This window comes from Bicyclus anynana, chromosome 25 (genome assembly GCF_947172395.1).
Source record: "Bicyclus anynana chromosome 25, ilBicAnyn1.1, whole genome shotgun sequence".
Classification (NCBI taxonomy): Eukaryota; Metazoa; Arthropoda; class Insecta; order Lepidoptera; family Nymphalidae; genus Bicyclus; species Bicyclus anynana.
This window is the reverse complement of record NC_069107.1, coordinates 6,012,613-6,033,347: the sequence shown is the minus strand read 5'-3', so window position 1 is coordinate 6,033,347 and position 20,735 is coordinate 6,012,613. Positions and strand designations below refer to the sequence as shown.

Sequence of the window (20,735 nt, the reverse complement as noted above, 5' to 3'; positions counted from 1 at the left end):
CGGCACTTAATATCAAGTAAAACGATTGCTCTCAATGAAAAAGATATCAACTTCATATTTTAACGTACTATTCCAATGACCATGAGCAAATTCGCCTAACTATTTAACTATAATACAGTACGTTTGTATATCTGAATAGCTGACCGTTTTCCAAGGAGTTAACAAAAGAACTCCAAACAAACCAAAAACGAAGTAACAAAGCGATTCATCGATAAAGTAACTTTACAATGCGATCGATTTTAATACAGTAGGTACTACTATAAATGCCGGTATAGAAGAAAGACCACAAAAAGAAAAAATATTAGTCAATACTTTCTAGTCTACGGTAGGTATTATTTGGAGAATGTCGCAAAGCAAATATTTCAATGTCATGAAATAGGTATTGCCATTTATGAAAACAATGAGTCGTGAAACTGAAGTGGCAATGGGCGGGGCACATAGTACAAAAAGCCGTTGGTCTCTAGGTGCTGGTATAAAGCGCAGTGTTGGTCGACCCCTCACCAGGTGGACTGACGATATCAAGCGAGTCGCAACGATTCACTGGATGCAGGCCGGCTCAGGATCGTGATGTTTGGAAGTCCCTATAGAAGACCTATGTCCTGCAGTCCATCGGTTGATATAATAATGATGTTGAAAATTCGTAAAACAACAATCTATGTAAGTGTACAGAAATAATTATGACTTCGTCCATACGAAAATCATCAACACTTTATTCAAACAAAACCCACCCTTCCCTTCACCTTAAAGTTGAAAATTTTTAGAAATAGTTATAGGGAGACAAAAGGAAAGTATTTACGAAAATTCAGGTTAGTCCGTCAGTTGTTCATGTTCTGTAGTTTTGGCTAGGCGATTCTCTTTCTACAAACGCAAACGCTTCGAAAATTAAAAAAATGTGTGGGAATGACATTCATTATCGTCAAGTCACGTGATCAAGTTGTCGATCGGATCTATCATTCCCACATAGTTTATTAGTTTTAGAAGCGTTAGCGTTTGTAGAAAGAAAACCGACGTGACACATGGCTAAGGCTCCTGGTATATTGTATATTAACATACAAATTTGTAATGTTAATAAACAGTGGACAATAAAGACAAACAAACAGCCCTGTTTACATAATCGTACAGATAAAGAATTTAAAAACAATGGTTAGTTTGAGTCAGATCTCAAGTGCTAATCTTATCTTGAGTGCAGTTGCAAAATACGACAAACACTTATACTTACGACTATATCTGGATATTTTAACGTGGTAACACTCAGGTTATAGACGTGGTACCTATATCTGGATTGTTTTAACGTGGTAACACCTAAGATTAATAATAAATATCTTTTTTAATTACAGGCGCTATTTCGAAAATTTATATAGCCTATGTCACTAACAAAGTTCTAACGAACTCAATGACACCTCATATGTGAAAAACCGTCTAGCCGTTGGGCTGTAGGGCGTGCCAAATAAATTGACATAGGTACCTACATACAGGTACCCTCCTTCAGTCGGGTAAAAATAGCTGACGCCCGCGACTTCGTCCGCGTGGAATTCAGTTTTTCACAAATCCCGCGGGAACCATGGATTTTTCCGGGATGAAAAGTTATGTGTTAATCCAAAGAAAAATATTTCCATTCCAAATTTCAGCCAAATCGCTTCAGTAGTAGCGGCGTTAGAGAGTAACAAACATACATACAAACTTTCGCGTTTATAATATTAGCACATATTAGTAGAAATTACTTATGTCTGTAAAATTTTTCACGGCTGAATCGTTAAATAACATTAATAAAACCAGAGATCATACGAGACAAGTCGAGCGTCCCTCTCTCGCTCGCCGATCGCCATCACTCGGTCAGTGAAGTGCAGTCAAAATCAATGATATCGAGAACGGACATGGCTTATCTGTTATCGCCAGATATCATCGATTGGGAGTCTGTATCGTTATGAAGAAGTACTTATCGAATGATAGGTAGCTATAAGTACGAGTATTTATATGTATATGTATTTATTATTTTTATTTCTTACTAGTAGACAGGGGCGTAGCTACCACCGTATCAGCCATATCAATGATACGGGGCCCCCAGATTACAGGGGCCCCTTACGTGTAAAAGCAAAAATTAGTAAAATGTAATCCATAATCCCAATAAGTCTGGTGCTTCCAAAAAAAACAAAACAACTAACATCTAAACCTTACCTATATAAAATGAGTACCAAAATGTTAGATGTAATAGGTATGTTGTTTTGGGTTTGAGTAAGGAAATTGGGAGCTTATTGGGATTGTTTTCTGATTTGCCCCCCCAAATAATTTTGATACAGGGCACGCTACGTTACTGTACTAGCAGACTTCCTTTGCTAGTAACTACTCTAGTTATTATAGGAGTATACAGTTACACGTGCGAGTTTAAAACTTTCTTCTAAAACATTCTATACATTGATGAAAACCGCATTAAAATCCGCCACTTACAAGATAATCTAACGACAAAAGTATGTAACCTCATATGCAATTGTTTCTCTTTACCAAAATTCTTTGAAATTGTTTACTTTATTTTAGTTAAATACTTAAAAACAGATGAAGAAAGATATTTTCACACTTAAACTGACAATAGGGATGATGACAGTTTTTTAAATTGTATATAAATTAAGAGTATGCTAATAGTAAAGCAATTTTGTAAAAGTAACAGGGTATCTGCGATCATTACTTTTGGAGCTACAGGGATTTAAAGGGTCAGATTTGCGGCGCTGTCGCGGATCCCTGAAAAACGCCCCATACAAAATGGCACACACTTATGACGTCGTAGGCAATTAATGATCGTTAGATTTCTTTGGGCGTTTAAACAAAATTACCAATATCTTTGTTATTTGTGCGTTTATGCTTATAGTTCATATATAAAAAATGTCACATTTAATGTAAGGAAGCTATAACTGTATGAATTTTCATCTAATTACGATAAAATATTTTTAATAGAATTTGAACTTTTATAATCTTATTTATTTTGCAAATATCCAGTCAATCTTTGCTTTTTATGTATAAATTAGTTAACATTGATCTTATCTACCCGAATGTATCATTAAAATCAATATATTCAAACCTTGTCATCATCCCCATTAAAACCGTTCATCAGCTCTTGTCAACATAAACCTCAAGATAAAAGGATTGCATGACTTATCAATAAGTACAAATTATCCTCACAAAGAAAACATTGAATGAATTCGCAATGCAGTCAACGCGGTAGGTGGTAAGTGATAAAACGTCACAGAGGGGACGGACACGAAGGTGAATTCAATAATTCAAATCCTCATACATTAGAGACTTTCCTGCCCATTTCACCCCTTTTTTATTCCCTCTCCAAGGTCTTCCAAGATCCTTTGCCTCTCATCTATCTCTATACATAGACAAATAATATAATAATATGCTCCCGACTGACTTTTTGACCAGCGCGGCCAATCTCATGATAAGATTAACCGTATGCAGAAGATATTACAGTGCACAAGTGTGTTCATAAGCACAGGTGCACTCTATTTCCTTAGTCTGATAGTCCGATGGGACGGCAGACCGACACGACCGGTAAGAGATCGAACGCAAGTACTAAGATTTTTCTCGTAAAAAATCCAATAACTTTTTTTTTGTTGGCCTGACCCGGGATTCGAACCCTGGACCTCATTGTCCGTAGCTGAACCAGCTTACCACAGGACCAATGAGGCAGTCCATATATTCAATAACGGAATCGAATGACAAATCAATAAGTAAAAAATATCCTCACAAAGAATACATCGAATACATACATCGAATACATACATCGTATACTGATTCACAGTATACGCAATGCAGTCAACGCGGTAGGTGGTAAGTGATAAAACGTCCCAGAGGGAACGAGCACGAAGGTGAATTCAATTATTCAGATCTATGTACAACACAGACTTTCATCCCCAATTTCACCCCCATGTTATTCCTTCTCTCTCTCATCTATCTCTGTATACAAAGACAAATTGAGATAACATTTTTACATTTACAATGAAAATTAAAAAAAACCGTTCATCAATCAAAATCAAAAAATATGTCAATCGTTTCCATTCGTCTCTATTACTCGTCAACTCATCATCCATTCCCTTTACACACATGTCCTCTTTCACATACTCCAGCCATCTCTTCTTTGGCCTTCCTCTTATGTCGTTAAACTTGCACATTCAAAATTTTTCTAGTAACATGACTTTCCTCCCTACGCATTACATATCCATAACAAGCTAACCTTCTACTCCTCAATTTTTCTGTCACTGGCGCCATTTTCAGACTTCCTCTTATATACTCATTCCTTATTTTATCTATTCTTGCCACACCATACATCCATCTCAACCTACGCATTTACAATCCTATTATCCTACTTCCTACTAATATTATAAACGCGAAAGTTTGTATGGATGTTTGGATGTTTGTTACTCTTTAACGCTGCTACTACTGAAGCGATTTGGCTGAAATTTGGAATGGAAACAGATTTTACTCTGGATTAACACATAGGCTACTTTTTATCCCTAAAAATCCACGGTTTCCCGAGATTTGCGAAAACTAATGATTTTGATGATATGAATGTTTGTTATTCTTTCACGCCTGGACTACTGAACCGAATTAGCTGAAATTTGGTATCGAGATATAATATAGCCTGGATTAACACACAGGCTACTTTTTATCCCGGAAAAATCTATGGTTCCTGAAGGATTTGTGAAAAACTAAATTCCACGCGGACACAGTCGCGGGCGTCCGCTAGTTTTTAATATAGGTAAAAAATATCCTCACAAAGAAAACATTGAATGAATCAGTATACGCAATGCAGTGAACGCGATAGGTGGTAAGTGATAAAACGTCCCAGAGGAGACGGCACGAAGGTGAATGCCATTCAGACGACAGGACGTCGCGTATGCGTATGCGTTATTCTAGCAGTGCTCTGTCTATTTATAGTGCGATCCTAAATTATAGTGCAGGGATGCATAAACTATATAAAAAGCTTGGCAGTTATAGTTAATAGTTGTACTATATGTGACCGAGTTGTTTTCAATTATAAGTAGGGTTATTGTAATCTTCGATAGCCTAGTGCAGGGTTTCTCAAAGTTTCGGCTCCACGAACCCCTGTTAAAATTTCCAAGTGACAGCGAACCCATTATTAACTAATGAACCCCCTCCCCCTAAAAAAAATTTGACTGTTGAAGAAAATAAGGTTTTTATTTGAATAAAAGGTAGCATAAAATAGCATAAAATACCAAAAGAAATGTCATTGTAATAATAATTTTATGGGTGTGCTTGTTTCTTGTCGCAAATGGATTAAATGTTAGGAGTAATTTTGGACAATTTTAACCTTAATTCTCACTTGGTATCAGTTATCAAGCCACCATTAAGTAAATCTTGTCGCGCACCCCCTACCGTCGAATGTCGAACCCCTAGGCGTTCGCGTACCCCACTTTGAGAAACCTTGGCCTAGTGGATATGACCTCTGCCTTCGTTTCGGAGGGTTCTGTAGATCCATGAGATTACCCCCTACCACACACTTTACCTCATTATCTATACTAATATTATAAAGAGGAAAACTTTGTTTGTATGTTTGCTTGTTTGTTTGATTGTAATGAATAGGCTCAAAAACTACTGGACCGATTTTAAAAATTCTTTCACCATTCGAAAACTACATTATCCACAAGTAACATAGGCTAAATTTTATTTTGGAAATAAATAGGGTGCCGTAAGATATTTGGGTTTTTCGGACACAAGGTATAAAAAATCAACCAGAAAAGTATGGTAGGGGTAGGTAGGAGTAGGGTAGGGGTAGAATAGGGGTAGTTGAAAGTTTACATCGAGTTTCACGCGGACGAAGTCGCGGGCGTCGGCTAGTAATACTAGTAAAGATGTTCGGAGAAGACAGATTTTCAGCATCAATAAATAAAAGTTGACGGTCTGGCCAATACAGGCTAAACCACAACGCTAGTAAACAACAAACATCCTAGGTATTACGTGCGTGCGAATGCCCAGACAAAACCAACCTCACAATACACGCAGTACATACACAGTAGGGAAAATGGCTGCCGTGTACAACAAAGGAAAGTGTCTCTCCGTCCCACCGCAAGGTCTTAATTTTCCGGACAAGAAAGTGTGGTTATACAAACTTTGCTAGCGAAAGTTGAAGATTTGTCTGGTACTCGCTTGCTAAATATGGCGTATTGTTAAGTCATAGTATATATCTATTTTGGTTAAGTGCGTGTACTTACTTACGTAAGTGTTATTGACACTAACTATGCGTTAAGTTTACAGATGACTGTGCTCTCGTACCATTGGACCTATGGTCAGTCCTGGATTAGCGTAAAAGCTATTTAAGCCAGCGTTTCCCAACCTTTTTCAGCCACGGACCCCTAGGAAATCAAGCACAGTTTTCACGGACCCCCTAAATAAGATAAACAGCAATAAAATCCGATTAGGTATTTATTTTAGTTATTACAGATCAAAATAGGTATGTAAAATATAAAAAAAAATTAATGTAAAGGTTGGTGTTGCATTTTTGCAACTAAATCAGTGATATTTGGGTTGATGTTGCTAATAAGTTGCAATCTCAAATCAGTGCAGTAAGCTTAGCGATTACGAGACATAAGCATTTATGTATGGTCCAAAGATGCCACCGCGGACCCCCATACACATACTCGCGGACCCCCAAGGGTCCGCGAACCACAGGTTGGGAAACGATGATTTTAAGCAAATGGGCTTAGGGCATCTCATCTAAGGAGACAATCGAGAAAAAAAAATTGAAAACCCTTCAAAAAAAGTTTAAAAAACGTTAAATCATGTTGTGCCAACCCCGTCTAGCATGGTTTTACCGGAGGGACAAAACATTATTGTAACTACGACACATAGGTGTTTTTTTATTAGCCCATATTTTTTTATTAAACTAAAATCATGCTCAATGAGCACGTCATCACGATGCCCATAATTATCGATAATGCCAGCATCGAAGTTGTTCAGGAATACAACTACCTCGGTCAAATGATACAACTAGGTAGGAATAACTTCGACAAGGAAGCTGACAGAAGAATTCAGCTTGGTTGGGCAGCATTTGGGAAATTGCGTCGGGTCTTCAATTCGTCAATACCCCAAAGCCTGAAGACAAAAGTCTTTAATGAGTGTGTCTTGCCTGTTATGACGTATGGAGCGGAAACGTGGACACTGACTATTGGCCTTATCCACAAATTTAAAGTCGCTCAGCGAGCTATGGAAAGGGCTATGTTAGGAGTCTCTCTGAAGGATAAAATCCGGAACGAGGAAATCCGTAGGAGAACGAAAATAATTGATGTAGCCCAAAGAATTAGCAAACTGAAGTGGCAGTGGGCGGGCCATATCTGTCGTAGAACAGATGGCCGCTGGGGCAGACGTGTTCTGGAGTGGAGACCGCGTACTAGCAAACGCAGTGTAGGACGCCCTCCAGCTAGATGGTCCGACGACATCAAGAAGGTAGTGGGAAGTGGCTGGATGAGGAAGGCGGAGGATCGTGTGTGGTGGCGCGCTCTCGGAAAGGCCTATGTCCAGCAGTGGACGAATACAGGCTGTTGATGTTGATGATTTTTTTATTGGCCCATAGGAGAGGATTGTTTAGGCCATTAAGTTACCTTAATCCAGCACTGCCTATGGTATTCCTTCTGTTATGGCTTTCGTATCTTTTTATAAGCTGAAAGTTAGCTCTTGTTACTACCATACTCGTAAATAAGTATGGCAAATGGTAAGCAACTATGGTATAAGGATAGTGATGGCTTAGGGAAGTAAAAAGTTTCAACTCCAAATGTAAATTTTAATTTCCCAAGGAAATATAAGAAATTAGCTGACATCGCGCGGTTTTACCCGCGTGGTTCTCGTTCCCGTAGGAATACGGAGACAATATATAGCCTATAGCCTTCGTCGATAAATGGGCTATCTAACACTGAAAGAATTTTTTAAATCGGACCAGTAGTTCCTGAGATTAGCGCGTTCAATCCAACTAATAAACTCTTCAGCTTTATACATATATTAGTATAGATATAGAAGTATAGATAAGCATTATTATCTAGCATTGAATTTGAGATTCAATAATTCTGGAAACTGCTTTGTTGTTTGTTATAGTTCTGGGTCTTTTTAACCGACTTCCAAAAAGGAGGAGGTTCTACGTTCGGCTGTATGTATGTTTTTATTTATGTATGTTTTCTTTTAAGCTTGCAGTTAAAATTCTCACTCCGGAGTTAAGAAGTTGGTAGACAACTCAGTGTCTCGGAGAGCACGTTAAATCGTCGGTCCCGATTAATATCACTAACATTATAAAGTATTTAACATTGGAGCAGCGTGGTGGGTCTAAGCTCCATATCCCTTCTCCCCTCTTCTCCCCTTTCCTATAGGCTGACAATGATGATTCAGGAACAACATTATTGCTCCACATACATCAAAGCAATAGTGAGAAAAGCCGCAAGTCAATGTACATAACACTCTAGGACCAATCTGTTGTGTCAGAGAAATGAGATTGCCGCCGGTGGGGGGAGGTAGGGGGAGGTTGAGTAGGGGGGGTAGGCCTTTGCTTGTTTATTGATTTTTTTCTGCAAACTAACAACGTAACATGGCGTTTGTTACTCTAATGAGACAGCACCATATTTACCAGACAGCCGAAAGTGATTTTATGTAGGTACTTAAATTACAGCCTACACGTCAAATTTCAATACTTATAAGTAACTATGAGGTGTTGCTCAAGCTTTTTTTTGAAATATACATGAAATACACTCGTATTTCCAAAATAACTATCAGGGGGTGATTAGTGATCGATACTGATGCAAAAAATGCAATTAATAAAATTTTTGTCTGTCTGTCTGTATGTTCGTTATAGAAACAAAAATTACTCGACGGATTTTAACGAAACTTGGTACAAATATTCTTCATACTCCCGTGCAGGTTATAGTATACTTGTCATCACGCTACGATCAATAGGAGCAGAACAGTGAAGGTAAATGTTGGGAAAACGGGAAGAGTTACTCCATTTTTACAGCGATACTACTGCAAGGGCTTTTTTTTATCTTTACAAGTTAGCCCTTTACTACAATTTCACCTGATGGTAAGTGATAATGCAATAGGAAGTGTGCTAACTTGTTAAGAGGGGAAAGAAAATCCACACACCTTTCGGTTTCTACACGACATCGTACCAGAACGATAAATCGCTTGGCGGAACAACTTTGGCGGTAGGGTGGTAACTAGCCACCACCGAAGCCTCCCACCAGACAGACTTGGACCAATTATGAGAACCTGAATCGATCAGCCAGGGATCGAACTCAGGAACATGTGTAAATCCACCGCACATACCTCTGCGTCACGGAGGCCGTCAAAAGCTACTTTTAGGGTTTCGTAACTCAAAAGTAAATAACGGAACCCTTATAGAATTACTTTGTTGGTTGGTTCATTTTTTACCTTTGACCTTGAATAATTTTTTTTCCCTACAGGGGAAATATGGGGAACTTTCAAATTTTATTTTTAATCATATTTTAAACAATTATACTGATTTTCAGCTTGATGGGAATTTATATAGCTTTACTCTTATTTTTAGTCTAATTTGACTGGACTATTTTTCGATTTTTATTTTGATATAGCCACAATCATTTCAATTATAGTTACATAAAAACTAGGGATTTTATGAGATAGAATCTCTAGTCTAAGAAAGCCAATAACATTATAAATAGCCCTTTTTCCAGAAACAAATAAACTCACAATCATTTTGCGATGGACCATAATATAGCTTTATCTCAACTGAGACAATTTAAATCCTGTTCCCCACAGAATAAGATCTAATTTACAACGCGATCAATATCCTTGCACTTAATCGATTCATAGAAATGCGGTTAAGACTTCAATGTATGGAAGTAAGGTTGGGGTTCATAAATCATTGTTTACGGCCCTTTGTAAGGGACCTCTGCTCGTGAAGCAAAAATAGATACCCTTCTTTATAAGAACGAGAAACTTTGAGTGATGCTTACAGAGAGTTTTGAAGACAAAGTTCTTATACAGATTACTAGTAGACGCCGCGCGGTTTCACTCGCGTGGTTTCCGATGATGATGGATAAATGGGCTATCTAACACTGAAAGAATTTTTCAAATCGGACCAGTAGTTCCTGAGATTAGCGCGTTTAAACAAACTAACAAACAAACTCTCTAGCTTTATAATATTAGTATAGATTACAAAGCTCATTACTAAGTAAGAATCTTGACTGTTCAGCAGGCGTATTAACTATCACTGACGTTTTTTCCTTTACAAGTTAGCCCTTGACTACAATCTCACCTGATGGTTGATGCAATCTAAGATGGAAGCGGGTTAGGAGGTGCATGAAAAACCACACTCCTTACGGTTTCTACACGACATCGTATCGGAAGGCTAAATCGCTTGGCGGTACGTCTTTGCCGGTAGGGTGGTAACTAGCCACAGCCGAAGCTTCCCACCAGCCAAAACCGTATGCTAGTTGACATATACAAAATTGAGATTGTATGTAAAAATGTCATCTAGTACTGTTGGATATCACACAGTACGTAAATAACATTTTATCAATTGATTTGATATAGGCTGATAATAAAGACCAAAATTGTGAAAATAAAAGGCCAATAGGAGCTATGATTCTGGACCTATAAACACTAATATTGAGGAAAGATTTATGTTTTTGCATGTAAATTAAAAACTAAGCTAATAGTCCACCACGCTGGTTGGCATGCGGTTAGGCAGACTTCACACACGCTGAGAATTAAGAAAATTCTCTGGTATGCAGGCTCTCTCACGATGTTCTTCCCTCGCCGTTTGAGAAACGTGATATTTGCAACTGAAAAGTTGGAGGTGCCTGCCACGGATTCGAGCCTACACCCTCTGAATCGAAGGCAGTAGTCATATGTACTGGGTTATCACGGCTCATTACATACATCTTAATATATACATGCGAAAGGTCATTCATCATGAAATCTCAAAAAAAGCTTGACGTACAAAGATGAAATTTGGCAGGGAGGTAGTTTATAGATAGAAGAGGAACTAAGAACGGATTTTGCGAGAGGGCCGGATTAAGGAGGCCTAAGGGTGACGGCGCCTTCGTCTGCTAATAGTATTATAGATAGCGATTATTTTTCTTTAGGGTAAGTGAGAGTACCTACTTATAGTGAAACCACAAAACTTACAAACGGTAGGGAGATTACTATCTGACCTTCGCTTACCCTTCGCTCGAAAGCCGGAAGGCGGCATTTATTATTCATACACCGTTACCCCTTAGATATTTTAATTAAAACGATATTTTTTTTAAGTAATGGTTGGAATGTAAAGCAATGCTAGTTCAATGTTTATCGCTCGAGGCTAGAAAAACGTAAAGAGACGAAAAGTCTCATAGATATACCATATTTAAAAGCCGAAAAGAACACAGCCTATGACAATGATATTAAATACTGTTAGATGTGTTACTAGCACATGAAAAATGAGGCGCTTAAAAGAGGAAATATTTACATAACTCAATGTTAGTTGTGGTCAACAATGAACGTTATTTAATCAGAATATAATACCTAAATATCGTCTATAATGTCGAGTTGTGTTCAGAAAGTGTATAATCTATATACAGGGTGTCCCGTAAATAGCACGACATGCTCTACAGGGTGATAGCTGACATCAGGGCCTACTAAAATAACGCATTATATGTTAGCCGAAATTTCACGGTTTTCAAGTTATATCGATTTTTGTACAAAATTCAAAAATCCCTGCCTTCAGTACAGTTTAGTGTGCTGAAAAAAACTCAAGCGTTGATTTTATACTTGGTAATTATTTTTGAATAGTTGAATGAAAGTTTAATTTTTTCTACTCCAAAGTAAGTTATTATAAATATAAAATTACACTTTATAGACGGTTCAGAGTCTGGATCCTAAAAACCTGGTCCAAAGTCCATAATTGGCTACCGCACTTACTTATGGTAGGATCATGAGCGAACAAACTTTCAGCTTTTATAAACTGACGAAGGTCTGGGGTTCTCGTGCTATTAGTCTATTAAGATCGCTAATTAGAGTATTCGTTTTTCTTGAGTGAGATCATTCCTGACGCCCCTGTGACTGTGGAACTATTGGGATCCGGATGACGTAAGAAATCGGGGAGATTATTGACGGGTAACTATGGTAACACACTACTCATATAACACGCACTTCGTCGGTTTTTTATCAGCTTAATAGAGAGTGAAGTAGTGAACGAGCATGCGGGCCTACAGATGTTAAGTGATTACCGCCGCCCATGAACTTTTGCAATAGCACAAAATTGGAAGCTATTAATTAACGTAGAATAATTACTGTAGTGGATTAAGGCCTAGCCCCTCTCATTCTGAGAGGAGACTCGTGCACAAAAGTGAGTCGAATATGGGATGTCAATGATGATAGTGGTGAACCAATTTTTACATAACAAGCTGGCCTATTCACTATGTTTAACCGACTTCAAAAAAAGGAGGAGGTTCGTCGGAATCTTTTTTTTTTGGATGGATGTTCACCGATTACTCGTGAAATCGTCGATTTGAAATATTATGTTTTCCAATAGGTCCCATAGTAATCAAGTCAGGATCTGATGATGGGATCCTGGAGAAATCGAGGGGAACTTTCAAAAATAGTAAGAACCGCGCCTAGCTACAAACCTTTTGTCGTATTCATTTAATTGAAACCGAAGTCGGTTGAATGTTTTTTATTAAAATTTTTGGTCATTGTTAACAACCTAATAAAATAAACATCAAATCAGCTGAGAAATGTCACTAACCTACTAGCTTTCACGTATGTTAGTTGACATAATATATGAAATTGAGATTATATTGTAACAAATGTCATCTGGTACCTATAGACAACTCTTTGACATTTCCTAGTTACTAACAATGGGTTTTATTTAATACGAAAATTTTGATGTTAATAACTAACTTACTCGTAAGTCAAAGTTAGTGAATTGACCGGCATATCTACTGAACCAATTGTTTCTTTTACCAATAGAAAGCCATATTATTTGTGAGTGTCATAGGCTATATTTTATCCCCGTATTCCCACGGGAACGGGAACCACGCGGCTGAAACGCCAGGGCGTTGGCTATCCTTAACGACTCTGTATGTCAGTTATCCCTGGGCCTCTCAGCTGCTTCACATTGCGCATGTCACGTTCAGTTGCCAACCTAGACCCTTTGCGAGCAAGTTACGGGGTCATTCACCCTGCCGACTCACGCTTGACATGATGTACGGTTAAGATAATTATTACTACAACTTGAATTATGCGGTTCATGGGGTGGAAAGAACATTACGAAACTAAGAAATGATTTTAATTTTGCTATTCTTTCTACAAATTAGAAGCGCTATTCTGTAATAATGTATCTACTAATGTTATAAAGCTGAAGAGTTTGTTTATTTGAACGCGCTAATCTCAGGAACTACTGGTCCGATTTGTAAAATTCTTTCAGTGTTAGATAGCTCATTTATCGAGAAAGGATATATATTTGTATCCTCGTATTCCTACAGTAACGGAAACCACGCGGCGTCTACTAGTAATTATTATAACTCAACATATTCGAAGCCAATTTTTGCTGGATACCAGGATACACAAAAAAAACAGTATATCTAATTAATTAATTAATTAATAATCAAGTGGCAACAGTGGTTGACAATTTTGTCAATTCAATTTTCGGGGGGCATAAGTACCTATACGTTATCAAACGCACCGAAGTTTTATTTTTAACTAGCAGACGCCCGCGACTTCGTCCGTGTGGAATTCAGTTTTTCACAAATCTCGCGGGAACCATGGATTTTTCCGTGATGAAAAGTATCCGTTGTGTTAATCCAGAGTAAAATCTATTTCCATTCCAAATTTCAGCCAAATCGCTTCAGTAGCCGCAGCGTAAAAGAGGAACAAACATACTTACACACAAACTTTCGCCTTTATAATATTAGTGTGAAGTGTGATGTGATAGTGTGAAGAATATTTGCCATAATATCATTTAACTATGACCAATATTCACGTTCCAAGTAGTCGGAAAAGACTGTGTTAGTAGTAGGTACGACAATAGTGCAGCGGGGATAGAACTACCACCTCTCGGTGATAAGTCCGGACATTTTTCCACTGAGCTATTGAGGCTTAAAATTCTGAAAGATGGCTTGGAAGGGAAACACCCCTACTATGGTTCGCTACGTAAAAATTTTTCGAATTGATACGGGACTATTGGTTATAATTAGTACGATATGGCGACTAATTAGAACCTTTTTATATATTTTTTTTCTAGTAATTTATTTCCAACCAACCCGCATTGCCCTAATCCCATCGCGTGGTGGGTTTAAGATTCAAATCCTCTCTCGTATAAAAGAGGAGGCCGTTAGCAGAGTTGCTAAGTTGTGGGGAATTTTCCCGAAATAGCGGGAAATTTCAACTCAATTAGTGACCATTGGTATTTTTTTTTTAATCAGCTTCTATTATATAAGGATGAGGGCGTTTTTTAACATTAGTAGGCCATCCATTATTTCAAGCATTGGATGTCCATAGCGTACACTTCATAGATGCCCTTCTTGCATTGCATTATTTCGTAAAATCTTTATTTATAGTGCCTACCCAAATTAACAACCTAGCGCAAGCCACTGAGTGTTTATCGCTTAATGAAATGGCGATGCAGTAGAAGCTTGCATTATTTTGTAAAATCTGTATTTATAGTGCCTACCCAAATTAACAACCTAGTGCAAGCCACTGAGGGTCCATAACTTAATGCAATGGCGATGCAGTAGTAGTAAAGAAGTTATTTAATTTTGTAAGCTATGTACGTACCTATATTTATTACAAAAAAATATATAAATAACTGTTAAGTCACCTCTTATGTTCTGTTATCGATAAATAAAGCTATGAAGTACCTAAAAACACTGATAACAAAACTACATAAAGTAGTATACCTACCTACTCTGTATTTGAATGAAATACACAAAACGAGCATTTTTTTATCTGTATCATACAAATTCGAAACACTTTTTGCAGCGATTTTGTTTTTTGATTTTGAGGCACGCAACTATAGTATATAAAATAATCATTGGTATCACGTATAAAAACTAGAACAAAGTTCCATTGCCAAGAACCCGGTACATTACCTAATTCTATTAGGAAATTAGGTCAGTTTTCCCACGAGATAATTCGCGTGCGAATCAGAACGGTAGGCCGTAAACCTTTCGGGGGACCGAAAGCCGAATTACCCTTTCGAAATCTATATAGATAATGCCGGTTTAAATAGCTCAGGCATCAAGTTAAAAGTCAGTATTATTTCTAAAAATGTAATAAAATCGCGTCTACAATATATTATAACGCAAAAACAACAGGTTGGGCAAAGCCGTTACATTTTAATGTACTCACCTGCAAGTGTATGGGTACTTTTTTCACTGGTGCGGTGGTCATTTTGCCGCGAAAATCCAATAAATATCTCACTAAACACGTATGTTTATTTATAAAGACGTGTAGGCGGTCAGCCAAATGAATTTTCCGCTAAATCAGTTTATCCGACAAGATACTGTATACAATATACTCGCGTACCGGTTACCAACCTACTGATTAATTTCAATGGGTGTGAAATCTTCCCTCCACTACGCTTGCGTAAAAATATTGTTTCTGATTGGTTGATGTTACTTGTCATTGTTGCCAACGAGCGATTGATAATCGTAAAACCAAGTTGTTCAAAACTGCCGGTAGATGGCGCTATAACGATCACAGAGTATAAATTACTCTTTTAAAGTTTTAATTACAGCGTTTTCAATTATCAAATTCGCAAATTAACACATTCATTTTTAAATATTATTGTATGAGTTAAAGTTTTTAATTATAATGAAAAAAAAAATGATGAAAGTGTTTGTTGTTACGAAACAGTTCCTTGACATTCAATCAGATGGCGCTAGGAGTACATTTTAAAATAGTCGATAGCAAGAAACACCGAGAGGGAAGGTGTCCGACTCTTCCCGACCAAAACACAATCGAACCATGAGTCGGGCAATACCGATTTTTCGCGCCCGTTTTATTACGCGATATTAAATAATTCAAAGGACATATTTTATAAAATTTCCGATGTACAGTGAAGTGGCAGTGTAGTGGTTTCTTTGTCACCCATGCCCACTCTACATCTTAAACCAGGATTGACGGTAGGTAATTTTTTAATAGCGACACTAATTTCTAGTATATTTTTGTCTTTGTTACAAAAATAACTGTAAATTCTGTAATAGTTAAGCCTTTACGAGTGATAGTGGAGCCTAAAGAGTAATAGATTACAATAAAATATTTATTAAACATAGTAGAAACCGCTTTTTATTTCATTATTCCCAAATAAGGGATTCTGCGAGAATGGTACAAAAATGACCATCCCTAAATTCGATTTTAGAACAAAGGAACAGATTATTATACTTTATTGTTCTGTGGGAGCATGATCAAGAATTTTTGAAAAAAAAACCAGTTAAAAAGAAGTGGGTAGAAAATAATACATATACAGTCTTGGTTAAAAACCTGGAAGGGTAGGTACCTACCTACTATAAAACAAATTGGTAAAAGTATTAATAAATAAAAAGAAAATGTCAATAAACAGCTGGCAAGTAACGCATCGAATTTTGCTTGTATTACTTAGTATTTTTAACCGACTTCCAAAAAGGAGTAGGTTCTACGTTCGGTTGTATGTATGTTTTTTTTATGTAGGTATGTCCAGCGATAATTCCGTCATTTATGGGCCGATTTTGAAAATTCTTTTTTTTTAGAGCTAAAACTTTAGGATTTTAGCGTTCTGCACGTAGGTAGGGTACTTGTACTTACATACTAAAGTTGAAAAACTATAACCCGACTGCGTAAAAAGGGGTTTAAAAAAACGAAACAATAAAATATTTCAGATCGAAATAGAGAAATCCTTCGCCGTATAAAAGCGGAACCCTTATTAACTTAACTACCAATAATTAATTATTTAATTGACGGAGGTCATCAGTAGAGCACATTATCTGCATATTACATTTCTGTTATATGTATATTGGCTAGATAGAAGGTACAAAGATCAGTCAATCTAGACATACCTAAACTAGATTACCTACTCGTACCTGAGATTGACACAATTATGCCTCCCATCCAGAAGCCTCAATAGCTCAGTGGTAAAAGAGACCGAATCATCACTGAGAGGTGGTGGTTCGTTCTATGCCAGCTGGACTTGATATAAAGTCCTTTTCATGAAAGGAGTCCCCCCAGAGGCGGCATTAAATTTATTGTCATTGGGCGCTAATGTCTAAATGGCTCTCATTGTCATTTGGTAACATTGGGACTTCTTTCATGAAAAGGACTCTACCCACTCCTATCACACTTTTCCGCCTAATTGGAGGTGAATGGGAATATTCCAGGGCTAATTTATTATTGACTAAAATAAAATGTTTTTGTAAACGCCATTCTTCATTTGCGTGTAAGTTTTTAACCGACTTCAAAGAAAGGAGGTCCTCAATGCTACGCGTATTTTTTTCACGTTTGTTACCTTCTACCTAGTATAACTTCGCCATGTACTAACCAATTTTGAAAATAATTTTATTGTTTAAAAATAATAGCTCCAGATTGGTCTCATTTCATTTTTACAAAAATCGGTTGAATGTAATTTTTTGTTAAAATCAATATTACTGAAATAAGTGAACGAAATTTCCCATACTGAGGTTTTTATTACAGTCACTATGCTAGGACACACGAAGTGAAAACAAAAAAATATTATTAACAAAAAAGTTAAACCGACTTCAGAGATGCAACAAGTACTCCAAAAAGCGAAAAACCTATGTCATTTCTATTGATCGGTTTGAAGGTGGTGTCAAAAATACAAAATGAACTTTTAAGCCTATTTGGCATAGCACCGCCTTCAAACCGATCAATGGAAAGGACAAAGGTACGATGTTATTCTTCGCTTTTTAGAGTAATGCATCTTTGAAGTCGGTTCATTTTTTTTGTCAATTAGTAGTGACTTAGTAGTGAATTTTGTCAAGTAGTGACTACGAAATAGTGTCCCAACACTACCCTATTCACTATTTTGGTCTTTATAATCAACGTATTAAAATAAACAACAAATCAATTGACAAAATGTCATCTATAAACCAACTATACGTCGACCATTAATAACTAAAGTATACGATATAGATAGTCAAAGCTACATAGCTATAACCACCAGTTGCCACCGAAAAACATTTGTTACATAGAAGCTCAATCTCGTAATGTCAACTAGCATAGTATGTCGCCCCCATTCGCACAAGCGCTTTTTAACGGACGTTAAAAAAGCCTATTTATGCATTTGTTAAAATAGAACAGATGCATTCCCAAGTTTATATTCACACGTCAGCGTTTTAAAAACGCGACGCTTTTTTTTGAGCTGTGTTGCTTTTTGCAAAAAAACGCTAGTGCGATAGGGGATGAGATAGTGAATAGGCCTGCAGTACCTTTGTACGTTTAGTGTAAGTACAGTGGCTATGACATAGAGTCTCATTATCTCTGAGACCATACACTTAGTCACGCACGATGTGCCGCGTCAGCTTTGCCTAATCTTTTTTTAATGTTACTCAGCACAGATAGGATGTGACTTCCGTAAACAGCTTGAAACATAGCACCTTATACACCAGTTATAACATACATACTAGTGGCGAAGGATGGAATTTTGACTATAGTAAGCCGCCCCAAAGAAAAGGAAATTCATAACACATTCATATTAACTCCGGTTTCTCATCATATCCATCATCATCATCATCATCATCATCATCATCATCATCATCATCATCATCATCATCATATCAGCCGATGGACGTCCACTGCAGGACATAGGCATTTTGTAGGGACTTCCAAACATCTTATTTTGTTGGTACATCTAGAAAGAATTGCCCGATACCTACCGATACTGACCACGCTGGGCATGCGGGTTGGTATCACATCCATACATATATTATATTCAAATAATGATTATATATGTTTGTATGTTTCTTTGTGAAGAAAGAAAACAACGAGATTGTTTTAGGATTAAGACTACTGCCTGTGATAGCCAGACCTACCTTCCTTTCTGATCGCTAAAAGTGTGACTGCTCCTACCATAACATTGAAACCATACCATAAATAGGGTTGAGTAGGGGTATAGTAGGGTAGATGTACGATTTCACGCGAACGAAGTCGCGGGCGTCCGCTAGTATTCATTAAAAAAAAACTTTGAACATAGACAATATTCATGTAGGATTTTCCATCACGTCGACTTCGATGTGAGCATCGGTATGTTTATGACATGTGGGTCGAATGAAGGTGTGACCTACTTACGTGGCAGTAAGCCGATTGAGCTGGCTTAATTTAAAAGCAAGTTAAGCCATTGACGCTATGTAACGTTGAGTTTTACTTTTCAGAGAATTTTTCAGTAACACCCCGAAATTGGGAAATTAATGGTATTATTGTGCTCCGGAAAGTACGTTATGCTATCAGTCTCAGTCATTATACAGGGTGCTGGGGAGTATTTCCCATAACTCTGGGATTATATTCTTTACTGAAAATTAATTAAAAACTTTCATCATCATTATCATCATCGTCACTAACAGCCGATAGACGTCCACTGCTGGACATAGGCCTCTTGCATGGACTTCCAAACAAGGCGGTCTCGACCAACACTGCGCTTTCCGGTGCGGGGTCGCCATTCCAGCACCTTAGGACCCCAACGTCCATCGAGTCTTAGAACTATGTGGCCTGCCCACTGCCACTTCAGCTTCGCGACTCGCTGAGTTGTCAGTGACTTTGGTTTGTCTGCGGATCTCCTCATTACTGATTCGATCACGCAGAGAAACTCCAAGCATAGCTCGCTCCATCGCCCGCTGAGTGACGTTGAGCCTTTTTATGAGGGCCACAGTTAGCGACCACGTTTCTGATCCGTAAGTCATTACTGGCAACACGCAAAAAAAAATGTTCAAGGAACATGTATTCTAAAATTAATATTATCGGGGTAAATAATATTTAGAGCCGTGATAACCTAGTGTATATGACCTCTGCCTCCGATTCCGGAGGGTGTGGGTTCGAATCCGGTCCGGGGCATGCACCTCCAACTTTTCCGTTGTGTGCATTTTAAGAAATTAAATATCACGTGTCTCAAACTGTGAAGGAAAACATCGTGAGGAAATCTGCATACCAGAGAATTTTCTCAATTCTCTGCGTGTGTGAAGTCTGCCAATCCGCATTGGGCCAGCGTGGTGGACTATTGGCCTAACCCCTCTCATCCTGAGAGGAGACTCGAACTCAGCAGTGAGCCGAATATGGGTTGATGTCGAAATAATATTTCTTTTGTAAATAGATCTTAAAATGGGTTCCATAAACGCATCCTTATAATCAAGTTTTGCGTATTTTAAAATGTAAGGATAGATAAAGGCGTGTGTTATATGGAAAGTCAGAATCATTTGAATTACTTTGTAAGATAACTTAAAAATATTATTTTTTAGTTAATAAAATATTAGTTATGCAATTCGGCTCCTATAAGTGGACTCGTAAACATCTTGAAGTTATGGGAAATACTCCCAAGCACCCTGTATAATTATCATCTTATAGTGCTCTTCACATAGTTATCACTTTAAGCGTGTAACTGTAGCATGGTGGGTCTAAGCTCCAAATTCCCTTTATGTTTTATAGACTACAAGCCCATGGAAATAATTTACCTGTAAAATGAACCAACGTGAATAACGCTTAAGAAGGCTGTTACTATATCAGAAAATAACTCTGAGCAC

General features: G+C 37.6%; 2 protein-coding genes across 2 annotated transcripts in view; one reads left to right on the top strand and one right to left on the bottom strand.

Moving 5' to 3' along the window:
• LOC112058325 (dihydropyrimidinase) overlaps window positions 1-15,580 on the bottom strand; it is a 78,313-nt gene extending 62,733 nt beyond the window's left edge. The window contains exon 1 of the mRNA XM_024099067.2: window positions 15,364-15,580. Coding sequence (XP_023954835.2) covers window positions 15,364-15,405 — 42 coding nt within the window. The 5' untranslated portion in view covers window positions 15,406-15,580. The remainder of the gene's footprint in view (window positions 1-15,363) is intronic.
• Window positions 15,581-15,930: 350 nt separating this feature from the next.
• The window catches only part of LOC112058324 (endothelin-converting enzyme homolog), a 51,211-nt gene continuing 46,406 nt past the window's right edge, over window positions 15,931-20,735 (top strand). Inside the window, exon 1 of the mRNA XM_024099065.2 lies at window positions 15,931-16,139. Within this exon, the coding sequence (XP_023954833.2) occupies window positions 16,107-16,139 (33 nt within the window). The 5' untranslated portion in view covers window positions 15,931-16,106. The remainder of the gene's footprint in view (window positions 16,140-20,735) is intronic.